At 43.3% G+C, this 24,244-nt stretch overlaps 1 protein-coding gene across 1 annotated transcript in view; it reads right to left on the bottom strand.

The window, feature by feature from the left end:
- Positions 1-9,672: 9,672 nt before the first annotated feature.
- Positions 9,673-24,244, bottom strand: part of nrp1a (neuropilin 1a) — a 61,533-nt gene continuing 46,961 nt past the window's right edge. Inside the window, exons 10-18 of the mRNA XM_061239553.1 lie at positions 22,486-22,817; positions 20,418-20,562; positions 18,719-18,808; positions 18,351-18,398; positions 15,974-16,120; positions 15,363-15,640; positions 14,491-14,587; positions 14,262-14,315; positions 9,673-12,882 (exon numbers count right to left, since the gene is read on the bottom strand). Of these exons, the coding sequence (XP_061095537.1) occupies positions 12,593-12,882; positions 14,262-14,315; positions 14,491-14,587; positions 15,363-15,640; positions 15,974-16,120; positions 18,351-18,398; positions 18,719-18,808; positions 20,418-20,562; positions 22,486-22,817 (1,481 nt within the window). The 3' untranslated portion in view covers positions 9,673-12,592. The remainder of the gene's footprint in view (positions 12,883-14,261; positions 14,316-14,490; positions 14,588-15,362; positions 15,641-15,973; positions 16,121-18,350; positions 18,399-18,718; positions 18,809-20,417; positions 20,563-22,485; positions 22,818-24,244) is intronic.

Genomic DNA, 24,244 nt, shown 5'->3' with positions numbered 1-24,244 from the left:
TTTATTAAGCTCCTGCAGCAGTATAACGTTGGTTCCACATTACACATTAAGTTGCCCTAATATCTATTTAGTTACAAAATAACCACAGGTTAAGAACTGTGCCACTATTTATATGCATATTATTACATCGTAGTAACTAGGGTAAAACACGTGTGTTCATTGCTGTCACAGCAAAAACCTCAGAATGAATACTTTCATGATGGTATTTTTTTCTTATTTGGAAAATTATAAATACTAAAGCAACTACTAATATGATGAAACGGTCTTCTGTTCTCCTGCCCCCTTGTGGCCACTTTTAGTCAGCACACAGATATTGGACACCAGTGTCTTTAAAGCAATGCTACTTGAAAAAACATTAGTTTGCTGTGTGCCCAAATGTACACCTTGTTCTGTTTCGGCACATTCTTGTATCGGTGCTTTCCAGAACTTAACCGCTTCCTGCAGTAAAGCCAGTAAGCCCAATGTACTGTAATACACTCCCCCTTTTGAATCCAAAGCAATAGCACAGATGATTCAAATAGTTAGTTTGAAAAAATCAAGTGTCACATGATGAGACAAAAACATAAAAAGAGCAGGAGCCACATTTCCCCCCCTCATATGGATTCTTGTTGCTCTTGGCAGTGTGGCTATATACTAACTGGGCCCAGACATCTTCTCCTGTAAAGACTGCATCAATGAGAAAGGAGAAATGGATGAGCGAAGCATAAATGCTGCTGCTAGTCTCGAGCTATATGACCAAGACAGTCCTTTCAGCAATACACACCTGACTGAGGGCAATCACAGGTCACGCAACTCATATTTCTCTTTGATTACAATGAGAAAGGTAATACAGATGGAAACGCATGCACATACATCCACACGGACATGCACACATGCAAACCAATGCACACACACAAACATACACATGCACACGTGTACATACTCTACATATGCTCTCTCTCGCACCCACACACACACACATGCACACACACGTACAAACACACAGCCATGCACACATACATACATATGTATACATGCTCACACACTCACATGTTTGCTCATATTATCAATATAACAAACAATTTTCCAAACAAATATCAGTGCTATAATTTCTAATTAAAATACCAATGCTATAATGCTACAAATCACACAAAGCCATTACCAGCCAACAAAGTTTGGCTGTGATTTTCCGTAAGCCTTGTTTCCCTTTGAGACTAAATAATTCAGCCCGTTCCTTGCGTGACTGCATAGTCTTTAAACAGAGTCAAAACTAAGCAAAGGTACAGTGTGCTTCTCAGCTTTGCGCTCAAAAAGAAATATCTTCCAAAAGAAAGTAAATATCCACACAGGCTCTGCTTGGGCTACAGCCAGCGCCCTGAAGGAGTCTTCCTCATAGGATTATCCCATTAGAGGAGATTTATAGGATCTCCCTGAAGAGAGCACAATAGATCCTCACTTTTTCCATAATGCAGAGGGCAGCTATAATTCCATACTGCTTTTTTTCCTTCTTCCCTGCAGAGGCTGGGAATTCGTAGACAGCCAAATTGGCAGTGCTCGCTTGCTACAGACAGGCTCATTTCCGCCGAACCAGGATCTTCATTTTCACGAGACGGAAAAAAACCTACAGATGTGCTACTGTATATTGTAAAGTGACATAGCACCGGCTCATCAGCCTTTCTCATTAAACTATGCCATGTGTAGTCGACCGGGGATAACGGTCAGCCATGGAGGCGGCAGGGAAGTGTTAGTTTCATCCAGTGAATTCAGTCCCTTGAAAACATTCCCAATGCTTATTCCAGAAAATAGCACAAAGTCCAGAGGAGCTTGCCAATGTCTGAATACTTGGGCCAGAAGAGAGTTTCTATGTGTTTTTCTACACACAGCATCCCACAGCCGGGCACACAGCCTTGCAACAAACATATCAAGTTGGCAAAAAGAAGAGTATTAGCAAAGGCAGGCAGATCTCGGCAGGCAAAGACTCAACCAGTGGAAGCCCTAACTGTCACAACAGCCCATTCAAGTTGAATAAATGTGGTCTGAGAAAAGTCTGGACTGGTTTCAACCAGTTTTCAGGCTTTGAAAGAACAGGCAGAGAAATAAAGTAAGGAGACAGGGCCTAAGGACTTGGAGGTATAACTCCCCTATCAGCACTGTATGTCTGTTAATAGGCCAGCGCCACTTAATTACTATACCTCCTAAGGGTACGGCCACATCAGAACCATGAAAGACTGCCTGGCAGTGTTAATAGACCTCAGGAAAGAGACTCTGGCCTGCTGTACCCAGAGCAGCTACATACCCTGCTGAAAAAAACAGCTGAAGCTAGATTTTGAAACCGCTGGTAGCTGGTTGACCAGTTCACACCAGCTCCCAGCTTGACATGGTTTTGCTGGTTGATCGGTTAGGGCCGACTCTCTTGAAACAGCTGATAGTTGGTTGACCAGCTACCATCTCAGACAAGCTACCAGCAATAGCTGGTTGACCAGCTCATAGTCACCCAGACCAACTCATGAGCAGCTTGACCAGTTCAATTTTCAAGAATGTCAAACTGGTCATAGCTGGATTTTACAGTAGGGTACAGCAGCCAAATAGTGAGACATCATGTCTCATGGAGGAGCACAACCAGGCCATAAGGACAGATCTGGTGGTAAAGACTGAGTCTATAGAGTAATATGGGGGGTGGGGGGCTGAAACACACTCTGCATGACGTCCATCTCCAAAACCTCTCCGATTCACACACCATCTCACACAGCTCACTCACACAGCGGACGGACCGAGTCAGATAAGCTGCTCAACTTCAACTTCTGCACACAGCTCATTAAAATCATAGTTAATTTAAATTTAAATTTTAATGAAAAAATAATTGTGCAATGTCTGCATAATATTTACTCCCACTTCACCGCTGGAAAACTTGCATTCCCATTATTTTGTTTGCTACCTGTAGATAAGATGGGAGTTTACTTGTACTCCTGTTTCTTGGCATTGTCAGCTCTCAGTAGTCTTGTAAATAGTAAATAGTAACCCAGGGTGCAGGTTATCTTCCCAGAAGGAGCATTGCTGCTGTAAACCACTCACAAGGTATTTAACCCGAAGGACCTTGGTGGATGTATCCTGCTGTGAAAATGCATTCTGTTATGTTTTATTAACATATCCTCCACAGACCCAGCAGAAAAAAAGCTGAAGTATTTTTTTACATAACACAAGTGACAAAAATGTTTTTCAGTGTACATATTCATTTATCATTTATTATATTTCTACTGAATGTCCTTGGTAGTGTAATATATGCTTCTCGAGATTAAGACCAGAGACCCACTGAGAATGGCCTGGTCTTAGTAGAATATGTTGAAAGACGTAGGTGAGATTTGTGGTGTAGTCTATTTGACAGCTAGTTCTTAAGCCACATATGAGTCACCTGCATGGTTGTGGGTTCAGTCCTGTGCCCTGGCTCTGTGGTGCCTTCTCTATCTCTAATTACAAACTATGCTTTCTCTGTGTCTGAAAAACAAACATCAAAGGAAGGCACACTGTCTGTCTTTAAAAAAACATAGAAGCAACCTCATTTTTTAATACAGGATATAATACATGTACTAGCAATTCCCTCTCTAAAGTCTACTAAGTAAGGCCTGTTCTTGTTTACTTTCAATCCCTCTGTTGGCTCCTCACTTCTGCCATTTAACAAACCAACCACCGGCCTTTCTAACTCTCCTGTTCACTCTTCTATTTCAGACAGTCTCTTGCTGTTCTCTCCTTCAGACGCAGCCCCTTAAAGTAAGTAAGCAATGTTGTGTCTTTCCAGAACAACAGGGCTGGGTAAGACAGGGCAAAGGCTTGGGCATGATATCTGGCTGCACTGTGTTCATTAGCAAGAATGTATTTATTTTCTTTGTTTTTCTGTCATAGATCTCTGAGACCCATATTGCTCATGCAAACATTTGTTGATGTTGCAGCTTATTTAAGTGGAAGAAAACCTTTTACTTCCATCTCACTTTTTATAGTACTCAACACATTTTAAAGATAGATAATACAAAATAACAAAGGCTGCAAAATATGAAAAGTTAACAAACCCTAAAAGCTAGTAAATGTGTGGATGTAGTTAAGGGAGCTTGCCTATCTCTATACTGTTTATTTTTCTAACTGGCCCTCCAGTGGTGAAATGAGGTACCTTCAACCATCAAATTCACAGAATTCCTGCACTGACTGAAAACACACCTGTTTCTTATCTTTGCCCTTGTCCTTATTCCTCTACTGAGAGCTATAATTAATCCATGCAGCTTCATGATGGCCTCTAAATAAAATGGGGACAAAAGTAATTACCAAATGAATAACTAAAGAATAAAGTCTAAAGTGGTGTCACCAAATACATAGACAATATATTTTTTAAATACAGTATTTTAGCATCTTAAAGTATATAACATGAAGCTCCGTTAAATAGTGTACAAGAAAAGAAAACTAAACTAAAGGTGCACACAATGTGCAATTCTTATGGAAGGTTAATAATAATAATAATAATAATAATAATAATAATAATAATATTTTTTGCTATTTAAAGGTACGGTAACGATCTCTTTGGGTGCAAACGTTACATTACATTACATTATTGGCATTTGGCAGACGCTCTTATCCAGAGCGCCGTACAACAAAGTGCATACCCATAACCAGGGATAAGTTTGCTGAAAGACCCTAGAGCAGAGGTGCCCAATCTTATCCTAAAAGGGCCGGCGTGGGTGCAGGTTTTTGTTTTAACCCAGCAGTAACACACCTGATTATACTAATGAACTAATCGTGGTCTTTAATCAAGACCTTGATGAGTAGAATCAGCTGTCTTAGTACTGTGCTAAAACAACAACCTGCACACACACCGGCCCTTTCTGGATAAGATTGGACACCCCTGCCCTAGAGGGAAGTACAATTTCAACTGCTACCTGTACAACAAAGATAAGGACGAGAACAAAGAAACAAACAAACAGAGCAAAAGTGACCAAAGTTAACTATCCAAACACTGCTTACCTAGCCAACTAAAAATACCGATACACAAAGCAAGTCACAGAGACAACAATTAAGGTTCACAGGGAGGTAGGGAGGTAGGGAGGGATGGGGAGAGGTGCTGCTTGAAGAGGTGTGTCTTCAGCTTGCGCTTGAAGGTGGGGAGAGATTCTACAGAATCTCTACAAAAAAATAAAAATAATTCTTCAAGCAAAAAGCAACAAATTTCATACATATTGCTGTCTAGGGGTAACATTTTTGTACCTGTAAAAAGGGTACCGCCCCAGTGACAGGCATTTGTACCTTTTTAGGCACTTTTCATAGCTTTATTTCTGACAGGGTAAATGACAGTAGCCAACATTTATTAAGTAATCCTTTCGGTTTAGAGGCTTGAGACTGCTCTTTGTACATCAATGCCTCTTGTGCTTTACAGGGGTATTTAGAGTATCTACAAAGCAGGCCTGTAGGGGGATCCCAATTGCCTGTGGGACCCATCAATATAATTGAAGTACCTGCAAAGTTTCCTTTTGTAGTCAAGCGGTCTCTTCATGGCTATTATCAGGGTGATTAAAATCATTACCATAGAGCAGGGACACTCAAATTCAACACCAGCAGTACTGCTGCTTCTCATTCTCCCCTTCTCATCAGGACTTTTCTAAATCTGGGATGCCAGGTGACTCAAATCTCTGGCCAATTAGTGGCATTAATTGATAAATTAACTATCAGGTAGAAAAGAAAACCAGCGGTGATGTTAGCCCCCAGGGTTAGATTTGAGCATCCCTGTCATAGAAGAAGAACCTACTCAGACTCAACTGCTTATAAGTATCAGGATGAAGTGATTTACTGTTTCATCTGTCATATTGTAGGAGCTCTCATAAGCTGCTTATGAGTGCTGCTGCACCAGTGAGTATGTTGATGGATCTGGTCGGGTGATTTATTATTATTATTTTTTAAATATTCAGAAATGCTGTGCAGGAGCCCTTTTGTCAATGTTATCTGAGAGCTGAGACACTTGCACAACATAATTAGCATAAAAGTGTGGTTGACGGAGCTAGACGCTTGCATATATAAGTAAACAAAACTGTGACTCGAGTCTTGCAGAACTATGAACCATTACATTAGTTTGTTTCCTTTCCCATCCTTAAAATTACATTTACACAATTAAAAGCATATGAAACGGTCCTTTCAGCTATCCGTCTAATTCTTACTCCTTTTTTCAGAATGTCTAGTTTTCATTATTGAGAAATGTTTTATCTGTGTCAAAATCATACAGTACTTTTTGATAAGCCAGCACAGCTGGGCTTTGATATGTTGAGTTACTTCAGAGACCTGTGGGTTTAGGCCAGGGTTTACCATGAAGCATGATCTCTGTAAAATGTGCTACATACGTACATAAAATCTCATTTGAAACTTTGATTTGACATACTGGCGGCACCGATGGCGCAGTGGGTAGCACTGCCGCCTCACAGCAAGGAGGTCCTGGGCTCAAATCCCGGTCGGCCGGGGCCTCTCTGTTTGCATGTTCTCCCTGTGTTTGCGTGGGTTTCCTCCGAGTACTCCGGTTTCCTCCCACAGTCCAAAGACATGCAGGTTAGGCTGATTAGAGAGTCTAAATTGCCTGTAGGTATGAGTGTGTGAGTGAATGGTGTGTGTGCCCTGTGATGGACTGGTGACCTGTCCAGGGTGTATTCCTGCCTTTCGCCCAATGACAATGCCCAAGACAAGATAAACGATGGGGTCAGAATATTCATTTGTTAATTTTGCTTCGCTGCAATTTATTTATTTATTTTTTAAATCCAGTATGTCTGCCTAAACGTAGATATAACATAAACATGTTTAACTTTCTTTTGTAAATATGGGGGCAAGTGGCTAAGAATTGAGTGTTAAATGCTTTGAATGACGTGATAAATGTTTAAAAAACAGAAACTTCAGAAACTTCATTTTACTACTCTCCACACAAAATGCAGAAATATATTTTCTGTAATGATAGTATTTATTTTTTGATGGTTCATGCCTGATTGGGTCCTTCTGAAAATTGACTACTTGGTAAATTTGCCATTCATTCAAAATTCAATTCAAAATTAGTGTGATTTATGTCGAGAATCTGAAGGAGAGACAGGCATTTACGCTTTATGGATAGCACAGACATAAATTATCAACATTTATGTCTCAATTGAAGTACATTAAATATAGCCATGATATGCTGTGCACTGCATTGGATTGAATATAGCTGCAACACAGTGTATATTTATAACTGTGCAACATCGTTACCATGTTATACCCTGCATACATTAAATGCCTCATTAAAAAATCGCTGCCGTGCTGTAGCTCTGGAATGGATAAAATAGAATCATAATAGATTGTCACCGCGGCGTAACTCTCCCGTGGTTTAAATATAGCCATCAAACACTGCGTCCCAAGCTGTAGCTCCTGCCCCAAAGACGCTTTTGATTGACTGCACCTGGATGTGATTCACGGGCCAATGCCCGTATCTGGTTTCCGTGGTATCCGAGGCAGCCACCTGGGATGGCGCAGCTGGTGTCGTACGAGCCTCAGCGGGATCCTCTGCACACACGCGCGGGGCTAGCCTAGCCTGTCCCCACGGGCGCGCAAACGCAGAGCGTTCAAAGACAGTCAAATGCACTTCAACAGATTACACAATTACCTTTATACAGCACAACAAACAAATGGCAGTAGGGATTCTCCAGAGACCGCTATTGTTAGTCCCAGTTTATTATGCGAGACTTTATTGTTCGAATGAACCTCTTTTTCCTGCTGTTTTTATCCAGAGCAAAGATTTACATACATTGCATTAGATTGGCAATTTAGAAGATGCAATTATCCAGAGTAGCTTACAAAATATGTGCATTCCTAGTGGGTACAAAGTTTCAACAGTGTTTGGAACATTGTACCCTCAACGAAAGCATCAGTGCATCTGAGATCTATATGTCAGGTGCTGCACATGATCAATATGTCAATATGTACGAGACATGAAGCTGTAGCCAGATGTGGTGGAAAAGTAGTTGAGCCAGTAAAATTCAAAGTGGCTTTATAGCAACACAAGTTCCAATGACTGTGACATAACTGCCTGACTGGTGTGTGACTGCTAGTGTACCTCTCCATTTAACCAAAGACACCCTTGTGCTGTTGTCCATATTGCCCACTCAAAACAGGTTTAGTTGTGATGACACAAAAAACAGCACCGTTAGAATTTTGAAAGGGGCGCTTTTATACCCAACCATTCTTAGGTAAGGACTGGGTCTGTATGGATCAGTGCTAAATTAACTCTTAAATAGTACACATGGTCGCTATTGGACTCATGCACTCTGTTACAGTTAAATTAACACCGGCCTTTTACTGTGTGTTCAGATTCATATCCCTCTGAATATAAATGTGCTGCACGCTACATGCTTAAAAACAATAAAATATAGAAAATAGTCCCTACGAAGAAATATGCTGTGGATAGAATCAACAATGATTAATTTGCAAATGATTGTTGGCCGTGATGGGTACGTAATGGATTATTTAGTCAAAGAATAATTTTCACAGTAATGAGTCTCAGGATTAAAGCTTTGTTATCCTTGTCAAAACAGAAGTCTTGGCTTAAAGAATACTTAATGCACTATCATTATACTGATATATTATCATATCATGTTGTAAAAGTGGGCTGTGTCGAAGTGTCCCTGAGCAAGACACCTAACCCCTAAATGCTCCTGACGAGTGGATTGGTGCCTTGCATGGCAGCCAATCGCCATTGGTGTGAGTGTGTGTATGAATCGGTGAATGAGAAGCATCAATTGTACAGCGCTTTGGATAAAGGCGCTACATAAATTCCAACCATTTACCATTTACATCACTCCAGCACATCTGCACCATTTACATTTTAGAATGGCTTCTTTCCACATTCTTTATCAGCACTAGCTAAGCATTTCTTTTTAAAAATGACAGACAGATGCTATACCTTGCAACAGATGCATAATTTATATGAAAGTATAGGCTGGGCTATTTAAAACATAAAAACAATAGCTACTATCTGAATATCTATTGCAGAACCTGTAAATGAATATTTCTTAGTTTTTAGTTGCTTTCTTAACTCTTGCAGAACCAGGAAAAGTAATTACTTGTCTGAAATGTCCCTGTTGAGACACTATTATGGACTGGACCCATATACATAACGGTGGGTTGTAAATCAGCCATTTCTGTTGATCGTCTGTTGAAGTCCTTTTCACAAGTTGGATGGGTTATTCTTGTTTTTCTATTAATGTTTTTGTGTCATCCACAAAAGGTTTTCCACAAGTCCTTGCACCAGAGGATGTTTTACAGATATGCATGAATTCATGAATGCAGTTTCATTTTCCTTATTTGGGAAAGCTACAACCACAACATTTTGCTAAATTAGGCGAAATAAATGGTTCCTCTGATAGCCCTGGCTGTTGAGGGACAGAAAAACATATTGTCAACTTTGCCAGGGAACTTCTGTATCCAAACATTTGAATGAGTGTTATTGCTAATTGTTACTTTTTTTTTTTACATAAAAAGAGGGAAGCAGCTACATCTTTGGTTGAAACCCCTATCAGGGTAAAAACAAGGTGTGCTGCAAATTCAACTTGAATTGCCTTCAAACTGCCCTTATTCCTAATCACTTTACATACTTATGCTTACATACTCCAAAGCAGAGTATAAATAATGCAAAATAATAAAACATCAAAAATGTCTTAACAAAACATTTATTTGAGCTGAATCTTTGGAATGTAGTAGTCATAGATCAGTCATGTTTAGAACAGAAACAGATGAATTGTTGAGACAGATCTTGGGTGTCAGAGTACAAACATTATTTAAATTTTTAAGGCCTTGCTGTTTATTTATCTTTTTTTCCTACAACAGCAAATTACAGAAGCAGTATTGAAAATAAAAACTTTTTTTGTAAAAAAAATCAGCACAAAATTTTTATGACGGTACAAAAACGAAGCAATAATATACCAGTTAAATGGAAACATTACTATAGGAAATTTGCTTACCTTTTTCAATAATGAAAACATCTCGTTAATTGTACATTTCAGACTTATATCACATAATCTGAAACCATAAAAAGAAAAAGAAATGTAACACTGTATTTTTTAATTATTATTATTTTTTTACAAACTAATATTATAAACACATAAACCTTTTAAATATATTTATCAGTGCAACATTTTTTTCTTTTCACGCTACAGTATCCTTTTCCTCTAGCTATCAGACTGAACCAGTCGCATGGGCCTTCTTTGTAGGCATATTCAGATTCATATATCGTTCAGCAGTGAGTATTGTTGGAAAGAAAACAAAACACAAAAAACATAAACCAAAACAGAAAAATGTATTAACAACGACACACAACATAACAACGGAAATTCACCGGAATCTCATTTTTCGGGTGTGAACGACATCACACCTCTGGTTCTGTGCCTTGATCAGTGATGGCCGCTTGTGTCTCAGACACTTTATGGCCTTGGGTTGCCCTTTTCGTACAACGATTATTCCGCCTGCTTGCCCATGGCTTGGATATGTCACTGTCGGCTGGAGTTTTTCCATGGGCTTTCGAGTGGCTCAAACACATTCAGTCCACTGTACAGATTTTCTTTCGCAGGAATAAACACAGAAGCAAAGCCCAGAATGACGTCTTTAAGCACTGTCCCTGATTATCGACTGGCTCCTTTTGTCGGGTCGCTCTTGTGTGTCTCGTCTCGAACAGCACGTACTGAGCTCCTGTGTGATCCAGCCACAATGTTGCAGTGAACGAACATCATAATGAGAGGAAACAGGACCTTTGGTAAAGACAATGAGCGGGGTCCTCAAGATGCGCTAGCCAGCTAGGCTAAAAACAAGCACTGCTTCTGTGCATCTTGTCTGTGCCCACCGGTGGGTTCATGCGAGACCCAACATTGCATGAACAATCCGTCAGCTGTGGCGTTAGACCCTTTACATCGAGCACCCTAGAGTTTCTTAACCGAGTAATATATGGGCTCTGCGCAGAAGACAAACTGGTGCTACAGAAAATAGGAGTTCTTCCCTCTTTGATTGGCTCTCCCCACTCCACACTGTTTAAAATGAGGTTAGACAGCAAAGGACCAACAGTGTGTGCGTTGAGGCTACACCCATTTTAAAGGCAGTGCTTCTCAGAGCAGTCTGGACAGGACAGAGATGTCAGGAAGGTGCTAGCCTATGATTTACGCCACAACCAATGCGGCGCTGTGATTACTTTCAGGGGTTAGCTGGCAGACACAACCCACATCTGATAGTGGCTCAGTGCAGCGGACCAACACATCAATTTATCATCATGTTAACACACTTGACTGGGGGAGATAGAAAGCTATGACACAATGAAGCATGAGGCAAGAGAGAGGGAGAGATTCATGTGAGTTTTCAGTCCCAATATAACCTAACAGTGCCACAGGAACACGTACAGTACAAACTAATGCAGAAGCACCACATTCAGTTCCTTTTCAACCAACACAAGCTTATTCAGTACAGTGGCATCACAATGTTTCACACGGATGAGGTTGGAGCTCACAGGCGGTGATTGAAACGTTCCATTGTACAACGATCATTACGATAAAGGCGAATGCTGCAGGACCACACTTAGCCTCTCTTGCGCTAGCCACACGCAATTCAACCGTAGCAGCCGTAGCAATCATGGCGATGGAGGCCATCGATTAGTCAGTCAGAAGGCTCCGCCCACCACGAGATCAGCGGGCTTCAAGGTACACGCCCGTCATCGAGAGATAGAATGGACACCGACACACTTAGTCACCTTTCACAGAAAAACAGCCAGACGATTGTATTTACAGCACACAACCCACAAAAAGGGATACTGCAGCCTGTTGCTCAATAGTTTCTTTCTGTTTTTTCTTTTTTTTTTTAAAAAGGGCATTAAAATATATTAAAAGGTTATGTACAATATGTGGGTCTTGACAAAAAGCGGTGAAGGTGGAACTCTTGTTTTGCAGACTGAACCAGCTGATGTCCTTTTGTTATTGTTCCAGCGCTAGCAAAATTAGAAAATCCAAAATCAACAAACAAAGCCAACAAAGATGTCCTAAAGGCACTGTCGGAAACCATACCAGGATCGAGGGTGGGGGAAAAGTCACAGGACCCTCAAGGGGTGGGTGGGGGTTACACATAGAATGTCCAATAGGAAGCTGAGGGGAGTGGTTGAAGGGGGCAATACTACATATTTGTCAGTATGGTTAATTTGGGGGTTTGACACTTCTCCTTCTACACAAAAATAATGGCTTTGAAATCAAAAAATAAAAGATTTTCCTTCCAGAGAAATGATAAATATTTTAGACATTATCTTAATTGGTCTCAACACCAGCATCTGATTGATAAGGATTAACAACAAACGAAAAAACAACATTCAGAACGTAAAGTGAAAAAATTAAAATAATCATCTAACTGTACATATATTTTCTCTTCAGTTTTATACACAGTGTCCCCCTACTGGTAGGTGTCTTTCACTGCAGCTCCTGAGAAAATCACGGCTCAGTCACCACCTCTCACACCGAATCTGCTTTTTCTTTCTCATTTTTTCAAAAAGGCTACTGGCAGTCCTGTTTGCCCTTGCTACCGGCCCCAGAGGTCTTGTCCAGCCCTGTACTCATGCCTCTGAATACGAATTCTGTGTGGTGAGTTTATTATCTTTCTTTAGCTTGACTCCGTCCACCAGCTCGAAGTTATAGTTCTCCAACGCCGATAAGTTCCTGTCCGACATGCTGCTGTGAGAGCAGGCACAGTAGAGGACCACCCCGCAGATGGCCCCCAGGAACACTCCCAGGGCGCTCATGGCGATGATGGTGATGAGGATGGGGTCCAGGGTCTTCAGCATGTTCCCCGCTCCGCGAATCTCGTTGTTTTTCACAACGTCGGGGAAGTCGGTGATGTCCACTACTGCGGGGTTAAAAGGAGATTGAAAGTCAGGCAATGCAATCAAAAAATAAAATAATAGAGGTAAGTGTTTAGTATTTAGCTCAGGTGCTAGGTAAAAAAAGAAGAACTCAAAGTTAAAAATGAATACTAGCACACAGCTGTTAATGTTCCCTGGTGTTATATTTATTAAAGTGACCAAGACAATGTTTAGACCAGTTTGGTCTTCATCAGGTTAATGCCTGATGATGTGCCTTACACGACGAAGACCAAACTGGTAGAAACTTGTCTTGGTCACTTTAATAAATTTAATAACATTAACAGTGGTGTGCGGGTATTACTTTCTCACAATACAATCAACACAAGCATTGATTCTGCCTTCCCAAATATGAACTCCCTATCACTTGTACTGTCCGTGACTGACATGCCAGAGTTTTGAAGGATAGATGAGTTGTCCAGTGGTGTTCATATCCAACTGTATTAAGTGAATCAGGAACTGTTAATCCCACAATCAAAGATGAAGTGTGATGTGATGGCAGTATCTGGGGTGGTAGATAATTAGTATAGGTCATTGCAGATCATATATTACCAGTTTTGTAATATTAATATTTTGCCACAATTTTCAATATGAAATTCATAGAATTTCAGATATGTTTATAAAATCTAATCAATGCATTGATCTCAATCTCAAAGATGCATATTCAGAGGCCTAAATAGTTTACAGTAACTGAGGAATACTTTCTTTAAAGTTATTGAGCAATTTTTAAACATAAGAATTCTAACTGAGGCAGTGAAAAATATTCAAAAAATGAAGTTTGTCTTGCATGTCAAGTTCACCTCATGGTAATGATGTGGTTTGGATTGTGCTTTGTGCAGAAACTGATCTAGTAAAACTTATGACATAAATACAAAGACATTTTCTTGGCACGTAAAACCAGTGGTTTCAAGGTAAATTGAGGAAATCAGTCATTTTTACGTTATAATTTCAAGTCTTGGCAATCTAAGTACGTTTTTATCAACGTGCGAATGACAGTTCCTGAAGTAACCTGAAGAAATGTAGGTTTATCCAGTGAAGCATTATTGAACACCAAATTAAGACACAGTCTTTTTGAGTTAAACCTCTAATACAGCAAAGATCAATGAACTACACTCATTATTGATTCTGTCTGCCTTACTCATGTGCATATACCAATATTTACATTCTGAAAGTCCAAAGTGCTGTCCCTAATGATGTTTACACTACTAGACCTTGGGACAAGTTCTCTTCAGCACAGTACCTAGTTTCCCCAAACACTCCAGCTGCATAAATGAGTGGTTTACTGTGTGAAATGTAAAAAAAGCTAAGTACTGGGAGATGTATGAATAATTAAGACAAGATATGCAAGATGAACAGAATGACATACTGATTTCATTGAAGTCTTCCTCTGGTTCCACTGACTCGGTCGGAACATCGGGATCTGAGGGCCAGCGGGAGAAAACGTTTTTGAATAAGGATACAGTAAACACGTCTCTGAATAAATAATCAACGTGGATTGAGTTTCCGTCTTTAGCTCTTTATTTCTATCACAGTCTATGAGCTCCGTGCTGTACCAAAGTGGGGTTTAGGGAAAGCCAGGAAGATGCTGTGCTCACCTTTGCAGTCGGCCATGTTGAGGCCGTCCAGGATCTTAATATCATCCACGGCGATGTCACCCCAGCTCTTTCTCTCCACCACCCCTTCAATCAGCACCTGGAGGAATGGGCAAGAACACAGACTGAAGACCATGGCATAAACACTATAGCCAAAATTACACACTGTGGCACAGTCACACAATGCAAGCATTGGGCAGTAACACAATCCAGACTGTATGCACAAGGCTTCACTGACAGTCAGAATATGTACTCTTATACTTACACTGTATTTTCACAACAGGATATGCGCACCACCACCAAGCTAATGCACTATTCACAGTCTGTTATAACGCAGTCAGACTGTATGGATAACTTAACTCAGGAACTATCAGACTATACACTCAGTTTCTGAGTAACATGCAAAAAGTTCAGTAGCTGTCAGATTGTGTACATTCTCATTATGTAGCACAATCACTTGGTAACTGTAAACCCTACAAGTCTTTTCTTGTATGTGATGAGACTGAACATCTTATTTTTTCTCAAATAGAAATATTAGCTTGTTTTAATGTAGTGTTTGCTAGACAAGTTATATTTTCATACCCCATTGGCAAATCTGAGTCAAAACTGTCTCACCTCACTGGCAATAATTTTGTCTTATTTAGCAAAAGAAGTACAAAAATAAGAATTTCATTTTAAATATAAGACTAAAATACTTGTTGAGATTGACTTATCTTTGTTTTCATCAGTGGAACTGTGACAACAAAACCTCTCAGTCACACCCAGCTGAAACTGCACATTCAACCTCAGCAACAGTCTTACACAGCACATAATTGCACACACACATATCCTAGTCATATGACAGCCCACCCTGCCCCACCACTGTTTATTAGTACCTGATAGGGTTTACTGGAGGGGGGCACCCGCACCCGGCCCTCCCTCCAGCGGTTGCCCTGGTGCCCGCTGACGGTCCAGAGCAGGATGTCGGCCATGCCGTCGGCCGTCTCCTTGCGTTGTTTGATGTGCAGGGTGCCGATGTGGGAGCCGAACATGTGGTACCAGAAGGAGACGCAGAGGTCTGCGTCCATGGTGGTAACCTGCGGGCTCACCAGCCTGGCCACCTCGTTCTCCTGAGCGCCGGTGGCCAGAGTGTAGATGAAGTTCCCGGATCCACCTGTAGGGGGGGAGCACACAGGGGAGTAATGTGGGCTCTGGCCTCTACCAATGAAGAATTTAAAGCAGGCGGAAAGACAAGAGTAAAACTAAATAACCTCTGCTTGACATCGAAGAACACGGGACAATCATTCATCTCTGGGTACAGTACTGCGGTAATGTCCCGTGAAGGGTAGAGCTAAAAGAGCCATAACTCATACGATATTATGGAACTCCCTTTGTCATACACACACACAAATCAGTACTTTTAAAACCTTCTGTAGGATAATAATCAGTATTGGCAGGTCACTGGACTTGTCCTCCAGTTCAGCAGTCAAAAGGCTCTCTGGCTCACCTTTGTGGTCCATATTGGGTCCTGTGTTGAGCGTTGGGGTCCCGCTAGACTGGATCTGCCATTTGAAGTTGCTGTCCTTCTCTGAGGTCCAGCCACAGAAGGAGGGGTCTTCGGCCCAACCAAAGTCACAGGCAAACCACAGGTATGCTGCAAAAACACAGAGGTCTGTTAATATTTGGCTTTGGCTAAGTTATAGGGTCCTTCAATTGGGGCAGCATGTAGCTTGTAGCCTAGTAGCTACGGTACATGACTGGGACACAGAAGATTGGTGGTTCAAGCCCCGGTGTAGACATGATACAATCATCACTGCTGTTGGGGCCTTAAAGGTACAATAGTTAAGATTTTTGTGTTCAAATATTGGCCATTGTAAATCCCTTCCTATTATTGAAAAAGGCTCACTGACATGTTGACTTACCCTCTACCTGTGTTTATAGTCCTTAGATTCAGGTTTCAAAATATGCAGTTGGTACGGGCCGGCACTCTGTACCAAAATATTGTATAGCTGTACAATAATTCAAGCTCATTGGTTGAAAATTGCTTCAAACTGCCACAGCCAATGGCATTTCAACTTCAGCGCATTCACAGGAAACGGGCGGGGTAAACAGTGTTGTGGTTTCAGTGTGTTTGTTGCTGCTGTAGTTGAAGTCCGATATTACCTATTGTACCTTTAAGCAAGGCCCTTAACCATGCATTTTGCCAGGTGGGATTGTCCCTTAATCCAATCAACTGTAAGTCACTTTGGGAAAAAAAATTTCAGCTACATAACACATTACATTATCATTATTATTATTCAACTAAATGAATGAGGCATTTATTAGAGCTGTCGTATTGGGAGAAGTGATCTCAAGCCCCCAGTGATGGAAAATTATTGGTGTACTATTTCTTGTATTCACAAGATGGCAGCAGAGAGCTACCCACGCTCTCGCTGTACCTAAATTGAATGCCTCAGAAGTAGAAAGACAATAAAAATGAGACAAGGGAGAGAAATCCTGACAGAATTAGGTGCAGAACATTCCAGAATTAATGCAGACCCTACAAACATCTAAGCGTAGATTGAATTAATGTCCCTTAATACATATATGTAAGACTCGACGTTAATTTAACAAGGAGCAAAAAGAAAAAAAATGACATGCCGCGCGAAAGGCCTTCCTCACAGCCGCCCACAGAGAGGGTCGTTTTAATGAGCAGAGCTGTGAAAAAAACCATAGAAATGGTCCACGCAATGGGCTGCATTCTTCCCAACGCAATTCCCCCCGGAGGACAGCAATGGCTGTGGACAAATGTGAGGCAGCCAAATAGCATCATTTTGCTATCAAATTGGAATGAACGGAACTCCCAGGACACCCAGCGGGAAGATATATTGAATCTCAGCTATTCCAGAAAGGGCATGTTTGTGCTGCAAGGAGGCGAGAACACATACCAGTGTTCATTTAATAATCTGGAATTTTATCTGCAGGCTCTGAGGTATTTGCTCATTGAACAGAGAGGGAAGAATTCAACCGTGAACCACAAGTCTGCACTGCTGCCATGTTTAACAAAGAAAGAAAAAAGGAGACAGAAAATAACTTCCCCGTGCAAATTAACAAGCAAATTCAAGATATTTCTTCTTTAAAAAAATGGCAAACTACGATATGCGTGTGCAGGGAAGAGTCAGACCAGGCAGTCTGAATATATGTCTGATGTGCTTTGAATGGCTATGTATATTTTAGAAAGGGATGGAAATGCAGAATTGCCCCTTTCGGCATGAAGAGACTGTTGATGAACTGATGAGCTTGTGAGCTCTCAGGCCTCTATGTCCCCCAATTAGCCAAGGTCAAACACATCCACCCGCCCCCTCCCCCATCCTCACACTTCTCCACCCTGCCTGGGCGCGACCTCATCAGCATGCGGGTAGCACCAAGCTGATTAGTGATTATGCTGAAAACGCAAAACAGTGTAGATCATAAAGGAGTGTCAGAGAAACCGAGAGAGAGAGAGAGAGAGTCCCCTCGGTCAGCTGGTTTTGAAACGAACTAACCCCGTAACCACTAATATATATGAGTTTCAGACTAGCACTGCTAGACAACCATGGATTACAGTCAACCAAATCATCAAACATGGGACAATGGGACATAGAAACCAAGTTACAACACAAAGTAGAATGTTATCAGGCCCTACAAAGAGAATACAAATTGGCTGATTATCTCTCCACTGTCAGAGATAGTAAGCATTGACAGATCCTTACCAAGTACAGGCTCAGTGACCACAGTCTAGCCATTGAAAATGATAGACACTAAAAATCTACCAAAAGAGCAAAGAATATGTGGTCACTGTATGACAGGTGAGGTAGAGACAGAGATGCCCTTTCCCCTACATTGTGAAAAATTCTCTTTCTCACCTGGGATAGTGTCCACCTCCACTGTGGTCTCTGCGACAGTGGTTCCTCCTGTTAAACATAGAGCACAGAAAACCTGTTATAATGTGGGCCTCAGAGTCATGCTGCACTTTCACACCCCAAACAGGGTTACAGTTTGGTACTCTTTTTGGGGTTGGGAGTAGAGATTTGGGGAATACATGCCAGGGGTGTGTAGCGCACAATGGCGGGGAATGCAGTTTGATAAATTGGAACACCACACACACAAACATCTCCTTTCAGGTTAGTGTGGAATGCATGCAACCAGGGGATGGATGAGGGGGCTCAGCCTCATTGGGTGTTATCACCTGGCAAACACCCAGAATTCATATTGGTATAGTCGTATTCATCACCTGTTCCGCTGTGACAGCTGGCCTGCTCATCGTCGCACTCGTCTGGGACGATGGTGGAGGCCGCGGGCGTGGTGGGTGGGTCTGTGGGCGCTGGTGGCGGGAGAAAGAAAGAGCGAAAGAGAGAGAGGGGTTACATATATTCAGTAGAGCCCAGCAAAGCTTAGCAGTAGTGTGGTGTGACACATGCGTTCCCTCCCAATCTGAATGCCCCTGGTTTTCATTACCGAGCTATTAACAGACGCGCTTTTATCAGGGAGCAGATGCCCTAAAAATAGTTTGGGGCGAGCTTCTCCCCTCCCTGATCTGCGCTAGGGCCACTGCGTCCTGTCATTATGCCCTGCTGGATGTGGGCACATCTCAGCCCACCGGGCGGGGCGGGGTGGGGAGTGGCAAACGGGGAGTAACTTTGTTGACGTTGAAACCATAATGAAGTCTCCTGGCCCCTGAGCGGCCTTTGTGGGAATAAACAAAAAAACAAAACAAAGCTTGTTGTGTCTCAGAAATGAGGGGTAAGTCCCTGCAACATAGACTGCATTACTGATGTGTTGCACACGGGGTCAGAGGTTATACGTACACTATCTGATGAGTCAATTGGAGACACCACAGATTTAGGGCCAATTATCTTCCAACAAGTTTCTCTAGAATTACTCCCGCCTCGCAAAGTCGGTCTTTTGTGGCTGGAAACGGGACAATCTACACATCGTGCTGCGCCAGCTTGCCTCGCATCATCAGCTATCCCAACATGCGAAAAATCACCTGACAAATTCGCTCCACATTGGAGAATATGTGGCTTCACCTTTAGATGCTTGGAGGAGCCTAGCACACTCCCCTCACAGACAGCCTGGTACTGCCAGTATGTTCACATTAACAGTGAAAACAAGTATTACCATTGGACTAAAGCCCCCTCGGGATTCATCGGCTTACACGGCCAGATCCTGCAGCCTTTTCAGAAATCCGATATGCAAATCCACTCACATCGGCCTGTCTAAACATGTTCCCCCTTTACAGAACTGCATTTCTTCCCTTCATTATGCTGAGCTTTCATGGCGGTGAGTGGCGGGGAGGAAGGCGAGGAAGATTGGAGTGGATCTGTGTGATGAGGGGTCTTGACCTGATGTCACTATAGGGTCACTATAGAGTGCCATCATTGACCGGCCCCACACACAAACTTGTCTCGTTGGCTCAAATTAGCTTCATCTCCTGTCTTCCTGCTGTACCACCCAGCTCCAACTGAGGGTGCCATAACTCACCATTCCTGATCTGGTATCTAAGGTAGCGTGGGGGCAGTTACACTACTGAGTGGTGGCAGCCTGCAGCCTAGTGGCTAAGGTGCATGACTGAGACCTGGAAGTTTGGTGGTTCAAGCCCCGGTGTAGCCATGATAAGATCCATGCAGTTGTTGGGCCCTTGCTTAGTCAACTGCAAGCATCAGCTAAATAACTGCAATGTAATGAGTGTTTGCATTTTGATCATGCCCCTCATGAACCTTGTTGCGAGCTGAGAATTAGAAGGTTCTATCTGTGTTCTGTTCAGTATTTTTGTATAAAACTTCACACATGTATTTAGTGCCATATAGACAACATATATTCATGACATTAACTTATTTTTGAAAAATGTCAGTTAGAACCTTCTCAGCTCACGTACTTCCATGGTGGGCAGTTTGAGGGTAGGGGAAAGGCTTGTGGGAGGTGATGCTCACCTTCAATCTGGCAGCCCAGGAGCTCCATCCTCAGGCCCATGCCAGCAGTGGTGGCCCTCTCTGGGTACACCCGCAGATAGCGCGTCAGCAGGGGCTCTATTGTGCGCAACTCCGGGGTGTCGTAGTTCAGGTTCCCCTCGAAAACCTGCGAAGAAAGAGATTGAGAGAGAAAGAGTTAGTGAGAAAGAGAGTGAGTGAGAGAGAAAGAGAGAGGGGGGATTGGAGGAGACATTTCCGTCAACTGACTGACTGATATCTGTTCCTAAGCAAGGTGCCCTTGGGGCTAGCTTATTACTGGAGCACCTCGGAAAGCCAGCGGAACAAACAGAAGGGGAGTTTTGGAAAAAGACAAAAAAAGCGATGAAACAATGAGCAGGGTCCTCCGGCTGACATTTGAGTGATACCGGCGTCTGGATGCAGTGCTGGTGGCTGTGGCGGCAGGATACTGAAGATCAGACAGGAGCGGCGCTTTGAGCGCGGCATCACAAGTGCTTTCCACTTCAGCCGGGCTGCAGTCGAAAACAAAAACCCTCTCTGGGTAATTGGTAACAAAACACAACAGTGGACCTGTGTGACTGGAATAATGACCAGGGGATGCGAACGTGAGCTTCCTCCCTCTTTGAACAAAACAGGCTTCCAGCAAAGAGATAGGATGTAGGACAGGGGCAAATCTAGGTTCAGCCCCTTTCGTAAATCAAGAATCAGGTCATTTGGTATAGATTGATGTTCCTACCCAGCCCGTTTGTAATTGGGAGACCTCGGGAGGAGCCTGGAGTGTACCGAGTCGACTGATGCTTTTGAGATATACAGTGGGGTGTCAGGAGCCTCCTTGCAGCCCCAGTCACCCCCTCTCTAGCTCCAGAGCAAAATGTGACTTCCAGGGAGGCACAGCTCGAGTGGAATTTAAAAGAAGTTGAACAAGGGGCCTGAATAAGCTTTTAAGAAAAGTTGCCCTAAATGGAGCCACTTAGGGCAGCGGGAATTCACAAAGCCTTTTATCCAAAATGGCCTCTCAATGCTCCAGTGCTCACACACAATACCTGTGCGGCGAATACCTTTCAATTTTTAAGGTGACCTCCACCATCAGTGGACGCATGGTTACACAGAAATGGTTATAACATCTTGGGTGCACCTTAAGCATATTCTTGGTAACACTCACTGAAATCTCCAAATGCATATCTGAAATTAAATAAGTACCTTGGCTTCACACATAAATTGCTAATGCCGATTTATCACGATGGCCATTATTTTCCTTCAAATTATCCTGCAGCACTGCTGAAGAGTAATATGCTCACTATAATTAGTGATAGCACTTGTTAAAAAGCTTCTTCTCTGAAAAAAACCCTGTAATCTGTTTTTAAGGGGCTATTTTCATTCAGCGGTGGCTTCAAAGCTAAGTATGTGATCTGACCTAGCTAAAATGAGAAGACAGAGCACTCTAGTGAACTTTTTCTTCTCTGACTCTTCTCCTCTCTCTGTAATTTTGCAGGTGCCTGACTCCTTGCACTCCTCCCTAACTCTGGTATCTCTATGCCTCTAGTGTCAGACTCAAAACCCCCTCCTGACACCACTTCCTGTCTGTATCTTAACAGTACTCTACGGAACTCTGAGCAAAACATACAAGTATGCTCCACCATACCAGACTGTTTTGGCTGACTTCAAGCACTGGTAATAATACCACACTATAAGAGTCTTTTAGTGTGGTTGGACGGGGACAGAGAACAGAGCTGGGAGCTTAAAATAAGTGCTGGTACACAACAAAAGGTCCTGGTACTGCAAAGCACGAAACACCGGTTCAGTGTACCGGTGAGTACCGGCCCACTTCAAGCACTGAGTATCAGGCCACTGACTCCTCCATTTCTGAAGTGAATAGCTCACCACTGACTCCTCTCTTTCTGTAAGTGCAGTATCTAATCCACCATGGTAATTTCTCCTTTCCTAGTATCTGACTCCTAACCCTGCTCCCACTCTTTATATATCTTGTCTCTAACTCCTCCAGGTATACCTCTCCAACTTCTATCTAGCCACCTCTTTAACTCCAGGGAGGTTTGCGGTTGTCTTAGCTCACCTTGGGCTTGTTGCCGCTGGCGTCCTGGACCATGGTCCAGTGGGAGCCGTTGTTGCTGTAGCCCACCCTGAACTTCTTCATGAAGACCTTGTTCTCACGGTGCTTCCCTCCCTGGATGATGAGGCCACGCACCAGCTTCTCTTCGCCCAGGTCCACCTGCAGCCACTCGTTGGTGAAGGGCTGGGGCTGGGGCAACAGGGTCCAGCCCGAGCGGCTGGTCAGCAGGCGGGCATTCTCCGGGACCCAACTCCGGTCCGTGTGGGAGGAGGCTGTGATCTGGGAGTCGGAGATCAGGCCCGAGACCATTCCCAGCATGCCTGAGCATGGGTACTCTGTGTTGTGGAGGAGAGAGGATGTCAAAATATCAGCCTCCAAATCATGACGGTAATGGCAAGAATGACAACAATACAATAATACTGCTCCTACTACTACCACAACTGATACTATTACTACCACCAGAACTACTAACACGACTACTACTCCTACTACTACCATAACTACTACTACTACTACTGCTACTACAACATCTAATAATAATAATATTCATCCTCATCATTATCACCGTCATTCATTTATTTGCTAGTTAGTTAGTGAATTATAAAGTCACCATTATAAAATGCATTAAAAGACAACACATACATGATAAAACAGAAAGTTTTGCATTATGTGTGTGCGCTTGGGTGTGTTCACAAGGACCCGCAGCACTCCTGCCGGAGGGACAGGTGACAGTGCTCCCGAGGCAGCCTCGCTCCGAACACCAGACAAGATCCCAGCCGTGGGACGTGTGCCGAGCCAGATGAGATACACCTGCACGCTGGCGGAGTTTCATGTCTGCACTGAACGCATGACAGGCCTGCTACAGGCAGCGGCCATGTAGGGAGGGAGCGTAATGAGCTCGACACGGCGACCGTCTACGCGGCTCGCTGTCTCACATCCCGCCACCGCCAGCCTGCATCTCCCCCGCCTCAGGTCCCGGCCCTCCGACCTGCTTCCCGTCCGTGACATCACCGGTGTACCCGAGAGAGCGAGAGAGAGCTGGGGAGCGCCGGCGGCGTCATCGCCTCATCTCCTCTCCCCCTGGACGCCTCCATTAATGTCTCCCTGACCCCTCGCGTGCTTAATTTCCGCCCGCGGCATTAAGTCTCCAGGCATCTAATTAAAGGCCTCCCTTTCCTCATTTGTCCCCTTTCTGCTTTCTCCGGTCCTCCTTCCATCTCCCGGCGACATGTCGCGGCTCCGAACCCCCCACCCCCCCCACCATCTGACCTGCTCCAATCGTTGGCCGGATCCTGAAAGGCCGCTTCACCTGCTCTCGAGGCTGCTGCAGGTTGCCAGTGAAAGAAAGCCCTTCAGGCAGTCTCGTAAAGCAGGGAGGGTCTCCGGGAGACACCGTGGTTAAACACAGACAGACCGTCTGCTTCCACACGGTTCCTCCCTGGGCAGTTAATCACCTGACTGTGAGAGCCCGGCCTTCAGTAAGTAATACCCTCTTTATGATGTCCTCCTGGGGAGGGAATAAAGGTTCTCCTGGAAGCACCAGCTGTATATAATGCGAAGCACAGACGACCGTGTTGAATGTACACCAGGAACGACCCGGCGTTTTTTTTTGTCGGTTTCTCATCCTTATCATCAAATAAATGGTCCTGAAATGAAAAACTGCTTTTCGCCCACTCTCGCAAGAGCTCAGGAATCCGTGGCCATTTTAGTTTGGCGCCGCAAGGGAACGGACGATCTTTCTAGATCCCCCCCTCTCACACCG

This window comes from Conger conger, chromosome 4 (genome assembly GCF_963514075.1).
Source record: "Conger conger chromosome 4, fConCon1.1, whole genome shotgun sequence".
NCBI classification, from domain to species: Eukaryota; Metazoa; Chordata; class Actinopteri; order Anguilliformes; family Congridae; genus Conger; species Conger conger.
This window is presented reverse-complemented; position numbering and strand designations above follow the sequence as displayed.